Here is a 19,999-nt window from a genome sequence, read left to right on the forward strand (position 1 = left end):
GAGAAGCAGTCTACAATAAGTCTATGCACTTTGTAGACACATTTCTATAAACTTTAATAGACTATCCAAAGAATTGTAAGGCACAGGAACAACTTGAGATATCGCGTTTAGTTAGTTGGCGCTTTTTTTCTTCTAAAGTAGTTACAGTTAGCTCATCCCGGCGGTTTTTTGCGTAACACAATTAAACCTTCTTTCAATATTTCTATGTGTCTCTCTCTCCATGGGTAAAATTTCTAGTTTCAGTTTATTCATCGCTTTGCTGTGTTTTTTGTCAACGAGCAATAGTTATTGAACTGCGTTTACCTTTCTATTGGATTTCTTTTCTTTCTCGTGGTCAGGCCCCTTTGCAACACTCAATTTCAGACACACCTGGGATGCTATGTAGGAATACTAAAATTCTTCCGTGTTAGTATTTTCAGCCAACAAGAAAGGGTGTAGCTGCCCTGGGAGCCAGTCATTACTGAGAAGACGGCGAACCCGGTGATATGATGCAACCTGACAGTGTCGACGTCACCATCCCTGAGCGACTCACCGTAGAGGAAGCAGCCGAAGTTGAAGACAAAGAAGAAACAAACATGGCAAAACTGGGACCTGGCCCGCCAGCCGGCGCCGCTATGGAGCCGCAGATGGGCGACGCACCGCTGTCGTGCGACCAAGTGTCAGGCGGGAAAGTCGTCGACGCTGAGTCGCTCTCCTCCACCGTCGTTGAGGACGTGAGAGGCTACGTCCGCCTGCCCCTAGTCTTCGTCAACATGGTGGTCATGCTGCTCAGCCTGCTCGGCTTCTGGAGCTCCCTGTACACGCTGCTGACGCACTCCTCCGCGCCTCCCGGCGCGCCGGCTCGGAACTTTGTCGTGGTGCTCTTCGAGCGGCCCGAGATTCCCGCGCTGTTCCTGTCCAGTGTGGCGCTCGTGACCGCCTCGTTCGGCTTCCTCGGTGCCCTGCGCGAGAACGTCACCCTGCTCACCGTTTACGTTCACATGCTGACCACACTGGCCGCGCTTCTCGTTCTATTCGCGGTGCTTGTGTTCTTCCTGCCGTCCGCGGCGCGTAGCTACGCCGAACGCTCGGTGTCACGTGACATGATCGCCGCGTACCGCGACAGCGCCGAGCTGCAGGGATTCGTCGACTGGATGCAGCTGGAGTACCGCTGCTGCGGCGTCTCGTCCGAGGGGTTCCGCGACTGGAACCACAACCCGTATTTCGCCTGCAACTTGAGCAACCCGAGCCGCGAGCGATGCTACGTGCCGGCGTCGTGCTGCCGCAGAAATGAGACGTCCGCCATCCGGCCGCCGGACATCAAGTGCGGACAGAACGTGTTGCAGGTGAGGTGGCAGCGATGGCGCTCGTTGTACTTCGAGATGCTATCGATATTATTGGCCCTTTCGAGCAAGTTCCCATCGACTGTCGCTCGGACACCAGCTAAACTATGCAGCAGCTGATCTGGCTGTAGAAGCGGAAAGCTGTCGACAATTATAAGACTTCTTGGTGGATGAGTGTGTGCGTGCGCATTTGACAGCACGCCTAGGGACAAACGCCTGCAACGCGCGCTAAGAAACCCCCTCCGTGGTGCCTAGGCAGAGTCATATATTCAAGAAGCAAAAGCCCCCAGATTTTCTCTCTCGCGCCCGCTCTTACTCGCGCTGGCGATCCCTCAAATGAACGTCTCGTCTGGGGATGTGGCGCTTCGCCAGGAGCGTTTCCTCGATACTTTTGTGCTCCCGACGGAGCGCTCCCAAGTTTTTCCGCACCAGTTGTGCCGTCTCGCCAAGCACACGTCTTGGGTTTGGCTTTTATGCATACAATGTTTTTTAAAAAGCTCGAAAAATCGAAGAGCTACATCATAACATGCAGCTATATTGACTTCAAAATCTTTGCTCTGTGGTTGGGGAAGCGCTGAGGCTGGTTCCCATTACAAAACTGCTATCGCGTTTTAAACCCGAGACTTTATCTCGCCAGAAAAACCCGGTCGTGCGGTTAAGCTTCGCGCAACCAAAGGGTAGGCTACGGAGCATCGCGTCATCGCCTTGGCGGCAGCTCTTGTACGCAGCCCATTCGCGCGGCGAAAGCACGAAACGTAACCATAGAATAAAGAACCAACTTAGAGAAGGGAAACTGTACCGTCCGCAGTGGTTCGAAAATAAGCAGCGGCAGCGCATGGAACTTACTTAGGTGGACGCCAGATGACGTTGCTCAATCCGGAAGCGGAAGTGCACATTTTTTTTAGAGCAAGATCCAATATGGCCGCTTTTTGCCGGTCGCGTACGCTGGTACGCGCCGTGCTTGCGCTGTAGGCTATGCGGCATGCCTCAATGCCTTCGCGGCCGCGTAGCTGGTGCGTTCTAATTGCCAAGATCCTATACTGACACCCATACAAACAAGCCACAAGTGAGTGAACAGAACGCGCAACTTTATTAGCAGAAGACAAGGAGTGTACATTCTCGTGCAATAGCAGAAATAAAATTTGCATGTCGAGATACGCTGGAATCATTGACGCGAGCTCGTAAACGGCTCACCGTCGTCGTCGCACGTGGTGGTCTATAGTAACGAGCGACAACCAGCGGCGGAAGCAGATTAGACAGAGTGTCCCGCCTGTTTGCAGCGGCAGTCGCCGTTAAAAATGCCCAAATTGCATTGCGAAGCAATCGGGTGACGCAGGCATCTGCTGCCGCAGCCTACACAGCGACATGGGCTACCCCGGATTTTAGCAACTCACTCCTTTCCAACCTGCACGTTTCTTTTCTTTCGGGGGCCGCTAATGTGTGGCTCACACTTGGTGTCTCACATTGTCTCAATATGGACAAGTCGCTTTCGTGGGCATCACCTTCACAAGCCACTTTTGCGGGCCTTTCCACCCACAACTTCATACACGTCCGACCATGTAAGCACGTATGCTGGTCTCCGTTCATGCCTAATCGCGGCCGAGAAAGGCCAGAGGCACAATTTGCTCATGGCTGCAGCAGGAAAGGGTGAACGAGGAGCACGAATCACGGTGTGTGTAAATTGGGAGTCTATGTCGCTGTGCAGACTGCAGGAGCAAATGCGTACTTCGAGAGACTGCTTCCCAGTGCAACCGACCAGGCCGCAATATTCGAAAAACATAACACTGCAACCGTAACCAAGTGACATAACAGCAAAATTAAACAGCAATCAGTCACCGCATGAGGTTCAGACAATACATTATACATTGGCTACGAACCATCTTACAGGCATAATGCTTGTCCTTGTTGCATGTGGTGGTCTGGTAAAGAGCGACAACCAGCGGTACAAACAGATTGGACAGAGCCTCGCACCTGTTTGAACCAACAGTTGCCGTTGAAGATGAGCAACTTCCATTGCGAAGCAATCAGGTGACGCAGGCATCTGCTGCCGCAACCAACACAGCGACATGGACTACCCGGAATTTTAGCGTTAACTCCTTTCCAACCTGCACATTTATTTTCTTTTGAGGGCCGCTATGTGTGGCTCACACTTTGTGTCCCACTTTGTCGCAACGTGGACAAGTCACTTTTGTGGACATCACCTTCTGCAGCCATTCTTGCGGGCCTTTCCACCCATACGGCTATCAACTTCGTACACTTCGAACCATGTAAGCACATATGCTGGTCTCCGTTTTGAGCAAATCATGGCCGAGGTATGCCACAAGCACAATTTGCCCATGGCTGCAGCAGGCCAGAACGAACGGGGCGCACCAGTTGCGGTGTGTGTATACTGGGAGTCTATGTCGCTTAGCGGACTGCAAGAGCAAATGCTTACCTCGAGGGACTGCTTACCGATGCAACTGACCAGGCCCCCACATCCGAGGAACGTAACACAGTTACCACAACCAAGTGGGGCAGCAAAACCAGATTCTGCAGCCAATCACTTCAGTGTAGCTTGCACAAAGACCCAGGCTATCAAGGAAGAGGAGCAATCATCAACGAGACTAGGAATATGGAAAATGAGAAAGCTTGCATTCAAGAGAGAAGCCACTCTGCTCTGCAATCGCTGAAGGCTAAAAACATCAAGAAAAGTAAAATGGTGCACAGCACATGTGCATAGGTTAATGCAAGACACGTGCCAATGCTGCATTATCTATTTCAGGAGACGAATTGCGCATGACAACATACACTAGAAGATACTGCTACAGATATGTCAGGCTACTAGACGGTGACTGATATTAAGTATCAGCGAAGAATCGGTTGACCTTTATGTTTGGATGAGGATGAATGATCTCTAACAAAAATGGGCAATGAGAAAGCTTGCATTTATAGAAGAAAAATTACACTTGGCACAAACGGAATTGACATGGCTAGGAAGCTGGTTAAGGGCAAACTGACGGAACTCAATCTTTTGGCCAGCGTCGTCCGTGCTTGGTCAGATGTTGCAGGTGCATCTGAAGACTAAGAATTTCTAGAAAGTCCTTTTTGAGTTACCTGGATGACTCAGCCAAATGTCCGTGCTGGTGGAATGGTGGCTGAAGCTCCTTTCAGTCTTGACACAGTCCTCTGCAGACTTTATATCCCATCCATATTCTTCTGCATGCGCTTCTTTGTTCTTGGTGTAAAAGCCTTGCAAATTCGGCTCCAGCCCCTTCCTGTTGGCGCAGATAGGAGCTCCTGTGATGACCAATATGTGCTTGGCGTAGACTCTGTTGGGGCAAAACGGTGACACATGAGATACAGCACGGATTAGCCAAACTTATGTGTGTTTTCTTTTATGTTTGAACCAATCATACTGAAGCATAAATATGAACAAACATTCATATCTGCTGCAAACAGCAAGACAATACAGCATATATCAAACATATTTATTTCTGAACCATGTGTTGTTTACCTTGTAGTAGTAGCCAACGTCCACACAATGACCTTGTTGTAGCAGGCAGCAGCTTCTGTTTAGTGCGTGGAGTGTGTTGCTTTTATACTGGTGCCGTCCTCATTACTGTATGTCTGGAACAGAAATTTTGACTGAATCAGAAATTGAAAAAGCAAAGTTTTGCAATATGAAATGCATAAAGGTCTGACAAATATGTTATGATTTGCGACTACAGAACACATGCAAATGTGCACTGTCTGTTCTAGGGTGCTTAAGCAGCATGTTAGATAAATATTGCTATTGTCCATGAGATTGATGTCTGCCTAACTACAATGCATGTCAACAGCTTAAGTATTGTTAAGATCACAAATGAGAACATTTGTGAGTTCATTTATACACTAGAAGAGATCACACTACTGGTTCCACAACAAATGCATGAAAGTCATGAAGCAATTAGAACTGATCCATTATTTTTCTGCACGAACGTGGTGCACCGCTTCACTACTGCAAAAATAAATGCCCTACGGTAAACCAAACTGAACAGCAAGAACATTTGGAACCAACAAGTACGAAATATGGGTGAATTTTCATGCTTGCAACTGTTTAATACATTAAATTCTGTACTTTCACTTCATTTTACCAAAGGATTATTCGGTTTTGTGGACGAAAGACATTGCCGGCGGACTCGAAAAAAAAAAGTTTAATATGTATATTGATAAGGCTACTCAGTCACCTACGACCACGGCTACAATAAGATGAAAAATGAGACGCGCGTTCCGATGTCGCTCTTTCTTTCCTGGTTGTGTGTGTAAACGACATCCTCGCAAATAAAGGTTTATTTAGGAAGCAGCAACTGAGATCCTGACTGCCCATATGTAATGCAGGATCTAGTTCGTTAACTTGTGCCCGCCTGGAAGGTAATGAGACGGATATTATATAACGATTCAAGCAGCGGTGTTACACGACTCACCGTTATTGCCGTTGTCAGCCGCAGCAAAATCCAGCTCCCGTTTCGATGCAGACGTGTTCCGAATGGCTCACGAGCGAAACCCAACTTCTAGGCTTACATCTCCGCTTGCAAACACGTAACTTCACCCCAAGTTAAATAACGCGAGACATCGAAGCGCAAGAAACTAGCTTTAGAAACAAAGAAGCAACCAGTCTGAGTTTACGAACGAATGAATCCGTGCCGCCGCGCACTCGAAAATACCGGTAAAATTTTTAAATCCAGGCCAGAGGTCACGTGAAAGATCGATGATGCTGAATGCTATTTGCGTTTATAATGACGAAGAAACAATAAACTTACCAGCAAAGAGTACAATATCTAATTAGCAATGATAATTTTGCCATGTTTCTAATGTAAAAAAAATGCTTCGGTAATTGCAAGAGAAAGTTTGTAAGATAAAATTGCGCTTACTACGACGCCTCTGCCGGGAAATGTTGGAACTAACGTTAGTATCCCGAAGTGATTCTACTACGCTGGTTTTGTTAGCAGCGGCGCGCGGTCGATTTTTTCGCCCTCTGTGGCCATTTGTTGAACTTGAGAGTGTGCTACCCCTGACGTAACAACGCAGCTTTATGCCACACTAGCTTGCGGGCCACTTACGATCACTAAGCGTACGACAGCGATAAAGCGAGAGTGGTGTTCCTTCTCGCTCGCTTTTATCCCTGCAACCAGCGAGGGTCTGCGAGCGCCGTTAATGGCAGCGCTGCGATAGCGCAGTGTGCCTGCTCCAAGCACGGTTGCTGCGGATTCGGAACTTTTGACCAAGACTGTACCAAAATATATAGGAAAAATTTCGCTCACAGACAACTCCGCCGACGCTGCCACCGGCATCGGATTTTTCTGCGACACGGCGCCCTTAACGATATCGCCTTACGGCAGTACCGAACCTGTCCCGCGTCTACAGTGAACGATGTCGTCGCCAATGAGGCTTGTTAAAGAGCGGCACGTATGTACGCATTGCCGCATACTCATTGACCCAAGTTGGTCCAAGGGTTAGTTTCTAACCCTGTTACCTCACCACAGCAGCTCGATACGCTACTCATTGGGTCATTGAGTACACAGCGACCAAGGTAAGCGGGAAAACGGTTAGACACAAATATACAAAATGGGTAGATAGATGGCTGCACAAAAGTGCGTGAAGTACCCAAAGAATGCTAACGCAATAAAAGAACGAAAACGATTTTGTTCGTTATTCATGGCACTTTTTTACGCGTGTAATTAAGCAACTTTTATGGCAAACGCCTTAGGTGTCTGCGTTGGCGGTGACCTTGGCGAAACTGCACCGTGACGAAAGATGGCCAACGCCGCGAAGAGTAAAACCACGTCAAGAAATGCTCGGATTGGCATCACATTTCTCATGGAGACTCCTGTAACCCCAGTAAATTAGTGGCTTTCAAAGAATGTTACATTTCGGTCTCGGTGGGGACGGAACTCGGCACTGCGAGGCGGCGAGACGAGCACGCTTCCCTGAAGCAACCGCTGCTCCACGGTTCTGCCTTACGGAATGTGTGCCTAGTGCGTGCCTGACTGTACACGTCATGTCGCAGCCATCTCGCTGACTAGCGCGTGCGTCATTGGGCGGCGCACGTGACGGTGGAGAGGAGGTGGCGCCACGTCAATAGTGTATAAAACGAGCGCGTTCACGGCGTTTCGAGATCTAGAATCGGCGTAATGCTTTCGCATCCCCGCGCGCAAGCAGCCTCAAGTGTCTGCCGCGTATTAAGTTTAGTAATTGCTGTCGCTATAGGTGTTGTTGCGCACAAAACCTGCGGGCGCGCTCGCCGCATTGACGTCACAGTCTGAGCGGTGGCGGCGCTTGTCGGTGGCGAACGATGGAGGAGCGTGCACGCTCTCGCAGCTCGCGAGGACGGCCCCGCAAGTACGCCACTTGCGCATTAGTGAGGAGGTCGCCTTAGTGCCACGCGTTTACTTCCCGTTGCGGCTCGTTAAACGATCCAAGAAGTCTAGCCCCTATCGTATAAATTCATGTATTACCAAATGTGCAGCAGCCTTTAACCTTCTTTTGTTGCATGAGTGTAACACCTGCCGAATTTTTATTGATTCGCTACCTGCTATATATATATATATATATATATATATATATATATATATATATATATATATATATATATATATATATATATATATATATATATATATATATATATATATATATATATATATATGCAATTTTCTTCTGATGAAACTTTCAGATCATAGACAATGCTCGTACTGTGCTACTTCTTGCCGGTTATCGTCTTCTTTTGCGCTGCTTACGACGGGGCAACGAGTGCACTCCTACACGTTATCCACACACGTGGCCCGACGGCGTTGCAGGTGTCAGACCAGGCGGCTTGGGCCCGCGTGAACACGCGAAGCTGCGCCGACGCCTTGTCCAGCCGGATGCGCGACCACGCCTTCCCAGCCGCCATGATGCTGCTGGCACTGTGCCTTGCCACCCTCCTCTTAGTGGCGCTGGCCGTCGCCACGCGAGACCAAGTGCAGGAGCTGTCCGCCATCTACAACGTTTACTACAGGTCTGTGCGCACAGCGATCTGCGTTCGTCATTTGGTGGCGTTGCTCGAGCGCGGCAATTCAGGAGCGTATCGAAGTCAGGCTGCTTCGCGTTCCTCGGTAGAAAAGACACAGCGCGCTACCCTACAGGGACCAGCCTTGTCTTCTCCTATTCGATCGGCATAGAAAACTTTTCATCGGCGTGAAGCTTCGTTTTGCTATAAGGGCTGGACCCTAAAGGTCTTTGTGAGAGTGAAACCTCGTGTGTGCACATGCGCAAATAGCGCTCATGATATACATATATATATATATATATATATATATATATATATATGTGTGTGTGTGTGTCTGTGTGTGTGTGTGTGTGTGTGTGTGTGTGTGTGTGTGTGTGTGTGTGTGTGTGTGTGTGTGTGTGTGTGTGTGTGTGTGTGTGTGTGTGTGTGTGTGTGTGTGTGTGTGTGTGTGTGTGTGTGTGTGTGTGTGTGTGTGTGTGTGTGTGTGTGTGTGTGTGTGTGTGTGTGTTGCTACGGAACAGCCGCCAAAGTGAGGCTGCACTGAGGAGGAAGAAGACGACGTGGGCCCCGCTTGATATAGCGTCGCCATTTTGGCCTTCCGTTAGCTTCCCTGTAAGTAAATTGTATACAGTATTGGGCTCCAGCTACACGCAACATTAATTTGGTGGAGGTGGACATTCCCCGTACCCGTCATGGAGCTTCGCAGAGGTCGCAACGGCGACAGTGCAACTTCGGCTCCGGCCGGCGGCACTTCATCTACGCAACCGCCTCCGCCTGCAGCCCCGACCTACGTCGCCGTCTCCCCCCCCCCTCGTGATCCTGGTGTTTTCAACGGAGTCGGCAGTCCTGATGTTGACGACTGGCTCCGCTTATACGAACGTGTCAGCACCAGACACAGGTGGGATCCGACTATTATGCTTGCGAACGTTCTTTTCTACCTCGACGGAGCTCCACTTGCATGGTTCCAGACTCACGAAGAGGATATCTCGAGCTGGGATCTCTTCAAAGAGAAGCTCCGCGACCTTTTTGGCAATACGTTCGGTCGCCAAAACAATGCCAAGAAAGCCCTTGCCATACGTGTACAGACGTCGACCGAGTCCTACGTGTCGTACATTCTCGACGTCTTGACCCTTTGGGCCAAGGCTGACCCGACCATGTCTGAGGGCGATAAGGTTAACCACGTCCTCAAAGGCATTGCTGACGTCGCCTTCTATTTACTGGTGTTTACGAACGTCACGAGCATCGATACGATCCTCAAGGAGTGCCGCCGTCTCGAGCATGCTAAAAGCCGCCGGGTATCCCAGCACATCACGCGACTTCCCAACACAGCTGCTACGTCATCCTGTGACGACCTCTTCCACCAGCCGTCACGATGTGACAACTTGACCCGCATCATTCGTCGTGAGGTCGAAGCGGCACAACCGGCGGCCCCTTCATTCACGTCACCTGATCATTCTCCGGTGACAATCTGCTTGATCCAGGCCGTCGTCCGTCAAGAGTTGTCCAACGTCGGCCTGCGATCCATTCGTTCCATACGCTCGGAACCTATTTCTCCCGCACGTTCCCACCGCGTTCTTCTTACTCCTCTTACGGACAGCGCAACCCGTCCGAATGGCGAACCGTGGACGACAAGCCGATCTGTTTTAACTGCCGACGCATTGGACATGTCGCTCGCCACTTACACAGCCGCTGGACTTCTCCGATACGCTATTCTGCTGATTACCACCCTCGCCCCTCTAGCGCGTCCTTTTCCTTCGCCCCTTCTTTGCCCGCTCCATCATCTGACCCTGCGACACCTTTGACACTACCCCGCTACTCCCGCTCGCCTTCTCCCTCCCATGGTCAATCTCGTTCGCCCACGTCACGCCGTGCTCCTTCTCCGACCTACTCGCCGCACCCCCGACCGGAAAACCAGACAGTGCAGCTTCTGGAGGTGAAGCTGCAAAGACGACATTGGCTCAAAATCCTCGCTTCACATTACCCACGAACAAGAATCTTTTGGACGTTCTCGTCGACGATGTTCCTGTGTGTGCGTTGATTGACACCTGGGCGCATGTGTCCATTATGAGTGCTGCTCTTCGCCGTCGGCTCAAGAAAGTTCTGACGCCCGCCCCGAACCGATTTGCACAAGTCGCCGACGGAGGGACTGTCGCTATTGTTGGCATGTGCTATGCCCGACTCACCATTGCTGAGAGACAAACCATCGTTCTCTTCACCGTCATCGAGCATTGCCCTCACGAACTCATTCTTGGTCTGGATTTCCTTGCCAATCAATCGGCCCTCATTGACTGTTTGGCCGGCTCACTTCGCCTTGGCTTGCCTCTTCTTGCCGACCCTTGGACCCGCCTCCAAGCCGCGTGAGCTGCATGGATTTTATTCGCCTACAGCCTCAATCTGTAACGCACGTCGACTTGTCCTCACCAGCTGTACCTGACGGTAATTACGTGGTCGCACCAATTCCGGCAGTTATACTTACGCATGGTGTTACCGTGCCGCCCACTGTGCTGACAATTACTGGCAACCGCACCTGCCTTCCCCTTGTCAATTTCCCGCTAACCACGCAAGTTCTGCCTCAAGGGATTTCATTGGCTATAATCAGCGCTTTACAGGATGATGAGCTCGAGCCAGTCACAGTGGAAGATCGTCACAGCTCAGCCCATACAGTGACATCATCGCACTGTACTGACGTCGACATTGAGAAGATGGTTTCCTCTGACCTTACACCTGTTCAAGCTGAAGCCCTTTGCCGCGTTCTTGACGGCTATCGCGACATTTTTTACTTTGACGATCGACCCTTAGGTCAAACGTCCGTCATGACCCATCGCATGAACACTGGCGATGCGAACCCTATTTACCGACGTCCATATCGTGTTTCTGCGTCCGAACGAGCTGTTATCCAGCAGGAAGTCAAAAAGAAAGGTGCTTGCAAAGGACATTATCGAGCCTTCCTGTAGTCCCAGGGCTTCTCCCGTCGTACTTGTTAAAAAGAAGGATGGAACGTGGCGTTTTTATGTAGATTATCGCCACCTGAACAAAATCACAAAGAAGATCGTCTACCCTTTGCCACGTATTGATGACGCTCTAGACTGCTTGTACGGTGCCACCTATTTTTCTTCTATCGACTTACGGTCCGGCTACTGGCAGCTATCCGTCGACGACATGGACCGAGAGAAGACTGCATTTATTACCCCTGACGGCCTTTATCAGTTCAACGTGATGCCTTTCGGTCTCTGTAACGCGAATGATGGACTCTTTCCTTCAGGCGTTCAAGTTGTCCACCTGTTTGTGCTATCTAGACGACGTCATCGTTTATTCGCCCACATTTGGCGCGCATCTAGACCGTCTTTCAGCGATTCTTGACATGTTCCGCCGCACCGGTCTCCAGTTGAATTCGTCAAAATGTCACTTTGCTCGCCGCCAAATCACCGTCCTTGGACACCTCGTGTACGCCAGAGGCGTGCGACCTGATCCGGACAAAATTCGCGCCGTTACGAACTTTCCTGTTCCGAAGTATACCAAGGACATTCGTAGTTTCGTAGGGCTGTGCTCTTATTTCAGACGCTTTTTGAAGGATTTTGCGACCATCGCACGTCCTCTTACCGACCTCTTGAAGAAAGACGCCCCATTTTCTTGGGGACCTGACCATGCTGCATCTTTTTCGCAGCTCACTACTCTCCTTACCACTCCTCCGATTCTGGCCCACTTTGACCCGTCTGCCTCAAAGGAAGTTCGAATTGATGCCAGTGGTCACGGCATAGCAGCAGCGTTAGCACAAGGCCAGCGTGGACATGATCGCGTTATAGCCTATGCCAGCCGACTTCTATCACCCGCCGAGCGCAATTATTCAATCACAGAGCGCGAGTGCGTCGCTCTTGTGTGGGCTGTTGCGAAGTTTCATCCGTCATTGTACCGACGCCCCTTCTGTGTCATCACTGATCACCTTCGCGCTCTGCTGGCTATCCTCGCTCAAGGACCCCACGGGACGACTCGGTCGCTGGGCGTTACGCCTGCAAGAATATATCTTCTCCGTGGTATATAAGACGGGACGCTTGCACCAGGATGCCGATTGTTTGTCCCGCTACCCTGTCGACGAACCGATTGATGTGGACGCCATCGCTTGCGTTTTCTCTGTCTCCCAGTTGCTTGAAATCAGCAACGAGCGACGCCGCGATCCTTCATTACGAGCCCTCATCGACCATCTGGAGTCAACGCCTGGCGACGCCTCTCTCCGGATGTTTCTCCTTAAGGAGGGGACATTATTCCACCGCAATCTCGATCCACACGGCCTTGACCTTCTGCTCGTAATTCCATCACACCTGCGTTCGACTGTCCTCCAACAACTTCACGACGTCCGCACGCCCGCACCCGCCTCGAGGCCTCACAGGGGCATCAGAGACGCCTCTATGATTGCCACCATCGCGACGTGCACTTTACTCCGGGTTCTCTGGTGCTTCTCTGGTCACCCATTCAACGTGTGGGCCTTTCCGAAAAGCTGCCGTCGCGCTACACTGGCCCATACCGTGTGGTGCGACAAGTGACCGATGTCACGTATGAAGTCATCCCCGCCGACCTGTCAGCGTCATCGTCGGCTGCAAGTGACATCGTTCACGTGGCGAGACCAAAGCCATACCAGACACCTTTCACCGCGGATGTGTAGATTAAGCACCGGGACGGTGCTTCTACAGCCGGAGGTGACGCTACGGAACAGCCGCCACAGTGAGACTGCACTGAGGAGGAAGAAGACGACGTGGGCCCCGCTTGATATAGCGTCGCCATTTTGGCCTTCCGTTAGCTTCCCTGTAAATAAATTGTTTATAGTATTGGGATCCAGCTACACATAACTATATATATATATATATATATATATATATATATATATATATATATATATATATAATCATGAGCGCTATTTGCGCATGTCGTCGTCGTCCTCTGTACATACGACCTACTATTCATCATCCTCTTTTGGCTCGTATGGTGCTTCGGCTCTCTAGGGCGGCTGCTCTGAAATAAAAGCATCGCATTGGTCGACGTCTCACAAGTTGTGTAGGCTGCTTCGATTCCCACGTCCTCTTGCTATTCCGATATCCCTGGAGCTCCGATCGGGTCGTCGTTTGCTCACGCCAAACGCAGTGACCACAGAAAACAACCCATCCACTAGTACTACGACCACCTCTGCCCAGACAGCTAGGCCTACCTGGACATTGAACGCCAAACAACGAGACCTTCCCGTTTTTGCCGACCTCTGCGCCGACGACGTGGAAGATTGGCTCGAGCACTACAACAGAACATGTGACGCCAACCACTGAGACGGCACGCGCAAACTACGCTATGTTGTTTTTACCTCACCAAAGTTGCCAAGACCTGCTTCTTTAACCACAAATGTGACTTTTCGGAGTGGTCAACATTGACCCACCAATTTCGCCAGATATTCGGCATGTCTTCTGGACGCTCTGAGGTCGCGAAACAGAAGCTGGCAACGCGCATACAAGTACCGGACGAATCCTATACATCCTACAGCTGAGGACGTCCTCGCTCTCTGCTACCGCGCACAGAGTGACATGGCGGAAGCTGACCGCGTTCGCCACGTGCGTAAGGGCGTCAACTCATTCTCCCTCATTATCTAGTCATTCAGAGCACAAACAGCATTCCTGGTATTGTCACCGCATGCCTACGTCTTGACACGCTCCAGTCCATTCCCCTTCCACCTGCCTCTTGCGAAACTCGTTTCAATGGCGACGCCGAGTTGTGAGCGCTGATACGTACCTTCATCAGGGAGGAATTTCGAGGACATCTTTCTGTACCTGCGACACTTGCAACCGTTCGCCAGGCTCCTTCAGGATTGCATGACATCAAGGGTGAACTGGCGTCGATGACAAGCGCCGAACTTGACAAATCCACTGGACCATTTCGCACACCCAGTTATGCGAACATTGCCTCCCGACCTACCTCAACAATTCATTCTCTACTAGACGCATTGGTTATATACCTTCTCAGTGCTGCATTTCTCGAGGACTCGCCATCCCTCTTGCTTGGTCCCGTTCTCGCGCGGCTATGCCAGCCTCACCGCCTGTAACACTACGCCTGAGCCACTACTATTGCCGGAAGGGTCTACTGTAGCCAACTTCGCCGACGTTGCCCTAGTATGTGTCGTCACTGTTTCGCCTGCCAGTGGGGCCCATGCCGTCAGCGCCTTCGCTTAGGTAGGGGCAGTATGGGAACGCTGGCATGATGAGCGACATCGGAGCCAGTTCAGGAAGAAGACGGCGAGGAACGCGCGAGCAGTGGCATGAGCGCGTTCGCGCGGTTACGTCGAGGGACGGCGACGCTCAACGTCTCGGGCCCTTCCCCATCAGGTCACTTCACGGCCGCTATGACCACCGAGGGTCACCACGTCGATGGCCTCTCGTTCAGAGCCGACACAGTAACTCATGCAGAGGATGTTGCCATCGCTTTGGCCGCCTCCTATCCCACCACTCGCACTACGTTGACAGATTCGCGCTCAGCCTGTTCTCGATATATCCAGGGTTCCATCACCCCGCTGGCGGCTAGTCTCTTTCGGGCCGCCTGCTGGCGCTTCAACCCTCACTCCATCAGAAGAGTCTGGACCCGAGGCCACACAGGTCTTCCCGGCAAGCAGGCGGCGAATATCACTGCCCGCGCTTCTTTCCTCCGGGCCGCTGCACCTTCATGTCCTGAGTCGGATCCTGGCAACTCGAGCCTCACACACTACAGCGATGTTCTGAATTATTGTCGCACTTCGCGCCGACTCTACCCTGACCCGGCACGCGGTTTGGCGAAAGCGGACGAACGACTCCTACACCACCTGCAGGCCAATACTTTCCTTAGTCCAGCGGTATCCCGGCACTTCACGCCGGGACTCTCAGGCACGTGCCCGACCTGTCACGTCCTTGCCGATACCTTTCACGTTGTGGCTTCGAGCTTCGCCACTCTACTTTCCTTCTCATCCCCTTTCCCCATCCCTACTAGAGAGGTTCGGGAGGAGTACCTGCTCGGCTGCTCCACCTTGGAAGCTTCACGTTCCTTCGTGGCGCGCGACTAGGCAGCGGCCATCTCTAATGGCGTCCCGGACTAGTGGCTGTTACTCAGGTGCACAACAAGCAACTCTCTTAACTTCTTCAATAACATGTTTCTACCACCACCAACAACGACTCAGGAACGGGCGCATAAGAGCTGCACTCTAAAAAGGTGGGCGTTTAGCGAGCGCCACTGTGATGCCTGTTTTTATCGGAGCAATTACCCGCAATGTACAGCCTCCGTGAGGGGAAACCGCCGTTGCTTCATCAAGGTCACAGAGCCCACGCACCACACAGTGCATTTTAGTCGTCTGCTTGTAACTTTTGAATTGTAAAGTTGTTTTCTAGAAAGCCACTTTTGAAACAACTTCTTTAGTATAAAGTCACTAAACCGACGCCAATTTGTTCTCTCATGTCGCTAAAGAAAGAAGTCGCCAGTAGCTAAACCGAGCGAAACGTCACTAAATCAGGCGAGAAATTGGCTAGGGTAACACTAGACGAAAGTTTGCAGACCGTGCCCACAAAGGAAACGCTAATTTCCTCCATGGCCTATACATGCAACTTCTGACTGGCAACGGCCGACTAAAGCTCCTCGCTCGACAATCATATAGAGCCCCGCTCAGTTCCTGTTTGAGAAAGCAGAATGCGGCAAAGTGCAGCGTTTTCTGCGTCAGCGCAGTCCAAAGAATATTGTGCCCGAATGTACGCGAAAGGCATCGATTGATCGTTTTCATCTTGTTTTTGCGAAAATTACGCGCCATCGAGCTGTTCTCAATTGCAGGGGAGCAATTTCTCCTGCAGCACAGGAAGTGCGCTGCTTGACAGCATCTTTCAATGCAGGCACCTGGAGGAAGGCCAAGAGGTCATGGTGGCCCGTAACACATCCGCCCTGCGTGAAGCCCGGGAACGGTGCCAGGATCGTGCGGAAAAACTACCGAGGACCTTCTGGCAGCGATTCGGGCAGCGCTTCTGGAAGCCATTCGGCGCCAAATGACGTCATACCACGGACGACGGGCCCTGTATTTTCTTATTGTCTCGGCCCGTGAATGCGTCCCATTCACGCACGCATAGCTTCACTGGAGAATTTCGCACAGCTTGAAGACGTACCTTGTACTATTACGTGCTTGATTTTGGTTGCCTTTTTTTTTAGAACTTTCTTTTGTGAAGGCCCAAGATTGCCACTTCCTTGAAACTATGCTCCACGGTGAGACTTGGCACTGTTTCCAAGCTTCTCCCAATGCGCTAAACGTGAAATCGATTCCACAGGTGTCACCGTCTTTTATTGGTACGAGATAGTTTGTTGGCTGCACCATATATGTTTGGCGCGACGTCTCTTATAGCGATGCTCCCGAAAAATTCAAATATTTTCCTCGGTCTCCGCTTTGTGGTGATGGTATTCGGTTTCCGTGCTTTTGACTTAAAGGGACAAAGGCCGAAAAACATCCACAGGTGAATTTTTTTACGATTCGGTTGTATCCTTACCACAACGACCGGGAAAAAGAACCGGAATTGACTTTTTCAAGCAGGGAAGCGGCACCAGCCCGCAAAAGTTGAAAAACGGAGTCAGAGGGCCCCTTGGATGGGATGAGACGTGCTGTTGTGGCCTTGCCTTCCATTACCGGCACCTTCAGCACAGAAGGTTTCTGTTTCATTTTTTTTTTTTTTTACAGCACAGACTTCTGATTCTATGGTGTGTCATCGCCGTGCAATGCTCTCATGCGAATACTGCCTATACTATTGTCTACTTCGCGAAATCAGGGCACTTGTCGGAGAAACTTTTGTGTGCAAGAAAGACCTAGAAATGGGAAGGAAACGAAAGCTTCCAAGCTATTAGGTCAAGGAATTCCCAGATTGTCAATAATCGTCATCCAACGTAAGGGGAGCGGGGGGAACACTTAGTTGGAAGTTTGTTTGGCTGTTCACCAATCTTAACGATGACAAGGGCGCCATGGGAATCGGAGAGCATCTGCAATCACAACGGCACATGCAACTGGAAAAAAAAAAACTCGCCTAGGCTCAGGTTAGAGAACTTTCAGTTTTTATACAATTATACTTTTTTGCGTGTAAGTGCGGTGATGTATGTCCAAATTCGAAGATCGTGGCCTTGCATTGTGCACGTAAGTTCGCAGTGGAAAGCGGGAAACTAAGTCATCCTATTACTTAGCGTACCGTCTTTCCCGTCAAGTCTTTTTTTTTCTTTTTAACCCAGCTCATATGCTCCTGTATGCATCGTTAAAGTCAAATTTTTATGACTTCGCTTTGGTATTTTTCAGGTTATTTGTCACAGCACCGTTCACTTGAGAAATGCATCACTCGTGCACAATTCAGCAGACAGGAAGCAGACGACATTCCACAGAAGTTCTGTCCTGCACTGTGCCATAATGGCACCACGTTAACAGACCCATATGCAACTTCAACACCACGTGGGTGTTCTGTGGCTACAGTTACAGCGAAAAAAAAAAGAAACTTCCAGCGGCCGGGGATGTTGCGCGCGACCCTCTTGCGTTTCGCTGCTCTGTGGAAGCACCACTTTTCTGCATACGCTGGACGGCGGGCGTAAACTTTGCGGAGATTCTTTGCCGCAAGCGCCGCGTGTCGAAGGGCACCTGGACCATCTGGTCAGACAATTATCTCGAGAGAGAAAAAACACTCATCTCCGACAGTCGATTAACGCCGCAGAAGATGGTCTTCCTCCACAGCGCCTCTATCCATCGGCAGGGGATCCCGAAGGACTCGGCGAAAGCTAAAGCTTGGCTGATTATTTCTCGTCGAGTCTTGCTGTCCGGGTTGCGTAGTAGGGCCTCTCAGGATTCTGTCGTGTTTGGGCTGTCGTGTGTCGCTTCGCACGTACGCGCCATGTAGGCCGGCATCGCTACTTTTTTTGCAGAATCTGCACGGGGCTTTGAAGACTTCCGGATGGAACTTGCTATAACTATCTCAAACAATTATATTCACCGTTCTAACGTCGCGAAAGCACCGCTAGCTCTGCGTCGTTACTTCATCGCGCGGAGCAAGTCATGAAAGACAAAGTGCCTGTGCGAAGGAAAAGCGCGCCTGTGTCGAGCTTTCTCTTTTGCCTGCGTTGACCTCAGCGCATTTTAAAATTTCTAAGGCAAAACATGTTCTCATACAGTAACTTCCCGCCTAAATATTCATTGGCATCGTGTCAGTTCTTTTCATTCTTTTTTTCAGGTAATAAAGTGATTGCAGTTGGGGTTTAAATGAAAGCGAGCATGAACGCTTACGGAAAGTTATTGCTTAAAAATAAAATTCGAGTAAGCAGCAGGTGATTTTCACTATAATGTGTCTCCAGCCCAAGCGACGGCAAACAGCGTTACCTTGGTTCTGGCCAGCTACGTAGCAATTGCACATCTTTAAAGTATGGCTCAAGTTACGTAGGACACCCGGTATATTATAGGTTTAAGTTTCCAGTGATGATGGGTATTGTCGCGCTGGACTCGTTGTGTTTGTGGTACGTTGGCTTTTAATTGCGATAACGCTAAAGGTCAACTGTAACGAAATTATAAACCGCGTACAAAGCCCCGTTTCAGATAATCTAGACATACAGTAGCCTCTGTGGAAAACATTATGCTTGAAATGCGAGTGGGCAGTTCACAGCATGCTGGCAAAAATTTGTTCTTCATACCAAAACCGAAAAAATAAACGCCGCCATGACCAGTCGCAGGAAGTGACGTGCTATGCAGGCTGTAGAGAACTAGCGCCGGGGTCGTCTGACGCTATTTCAGACCCTACAAGGTCCTTCGACGTCCATTATCACTGATTATTCATTATTATTCATTCATTATTCATTCATTATTCATTATTCATAATCCATTATTCCACTACCTACGGATATTACCCTACGATTCACTACGCCTCCTAAAAACAGCAACTGTCGTAAACAATACCGTAAGAAACAACCACCCCTTCCACATCTCCCTCTTCCCGACATCATCGCGTACTACCAGAAATGTATTATTAGGCAATTTTAATCCACCGCCCACGCACAACGTTTACGGAGGACGACGGCTCTCTTTCATTGGCGTTCAGATATGGAATACTCTTCCAGAAGAAATAAAATACGCGCAAAGTTTTGCACTTACAGCTAAAAAACTCTTTCAGCGCATGCATTAAACATGTTAAAAAACATCCATCTGCTGTTCCCATCCCACTTATTATTGTAATATAACATTATGTTTTTGAATTGTTCTGCTTTCTTTTTGTCATTTGTATTATGTATACATCCCCCTCTTCGCTCTTCCAAGTTTTTATTGTGCATGTGAAGAAGTGTCTGCCTTATACAATTTCATTTCTTGGACCCATAACTAGCCTATGGCTACGAGTCCAAACAGTACTGGACACACCTTTATTGTGTTTTCAAGAATAAATAAAGAATTTGAATTTGAATTAGAATTTGAAGCCGATTTGAATATCGTCCACGTAGACGGAATAAAAAATGGCAGGTGGTAATGAAGTACGAACCATGTTCATCTTCACAATAAAGAGCGTGCAACTAAGCACGTCTCCCGGGCGTACACCAGTTTCTTTTGTAAAAGGTCGCGACAATACGTTGCCAATTTTCACGCGGAAGAGACGATTCAACAAACAGCTTTCAATTACGTACAGCATATTTC

At 49.9% G+C, this 19,999-nt stretch overlaps 2 protein-coding genes across 2 annotated transcripts in view; one reads left to right on the forward strand and one right to left on the reverse strand.

Moving 5' to 3' along the window:
- Positions 1–1,053, reverse strand: part of LOC142559644 (ATP-binding cassette sub-family A member 17-like) — a 40,761-nt gene extending 39,708 nt beyond the window's left edge. Inside the window, exon 1 of the mRNA XM_075671212.1 lies at positions 533–1,053. Within this exon, the coding sequence (XP_075527327.1) occupies positions 533–577 (45 nt within the window). The 5' untranslated portion in view covers positions 578–1,053. The remainder of the gene's footprint in view (positions 1–532) is intronic.
- Positions 761–16,574, forward strand: LOC142559643 (tetraspanin-33-like). Its single transcript, XM_075671211.1, has 3 exons — positions 761–1,325; positions 8,138–8,337; positions 16,206–16,574. The coding sequence occupies exons 1-3, from the start codon at positions 762–764 to the stop codon at positions 16,357–16,359; spliced, it is 918 nt and encodes a 305-aa protein (XP_075527326.1). The 5' UTR covers position 761; the 3' UTR covers positions 16,360–16,574.
- Positions 16,575–19,999: the final 3,425 nt, after the last annotated feature.

The sequence above is a fragment of the Dermacentor variabilis genome, chromosome 10 (assembly GCF_050947875.1).
Source record: "Dermacentor variabilis isolate Ectoservices chromosome 10, ASM5094787v1, whole genome shotgun sequence".
In the NCBI taxonomy this organism is placed as follows: Eukaryota; Metazoa; Arthropoda; class Arachnida; order Ixodida; family Ixodidae; genus Dermacentor; species Dermacentor variabilis.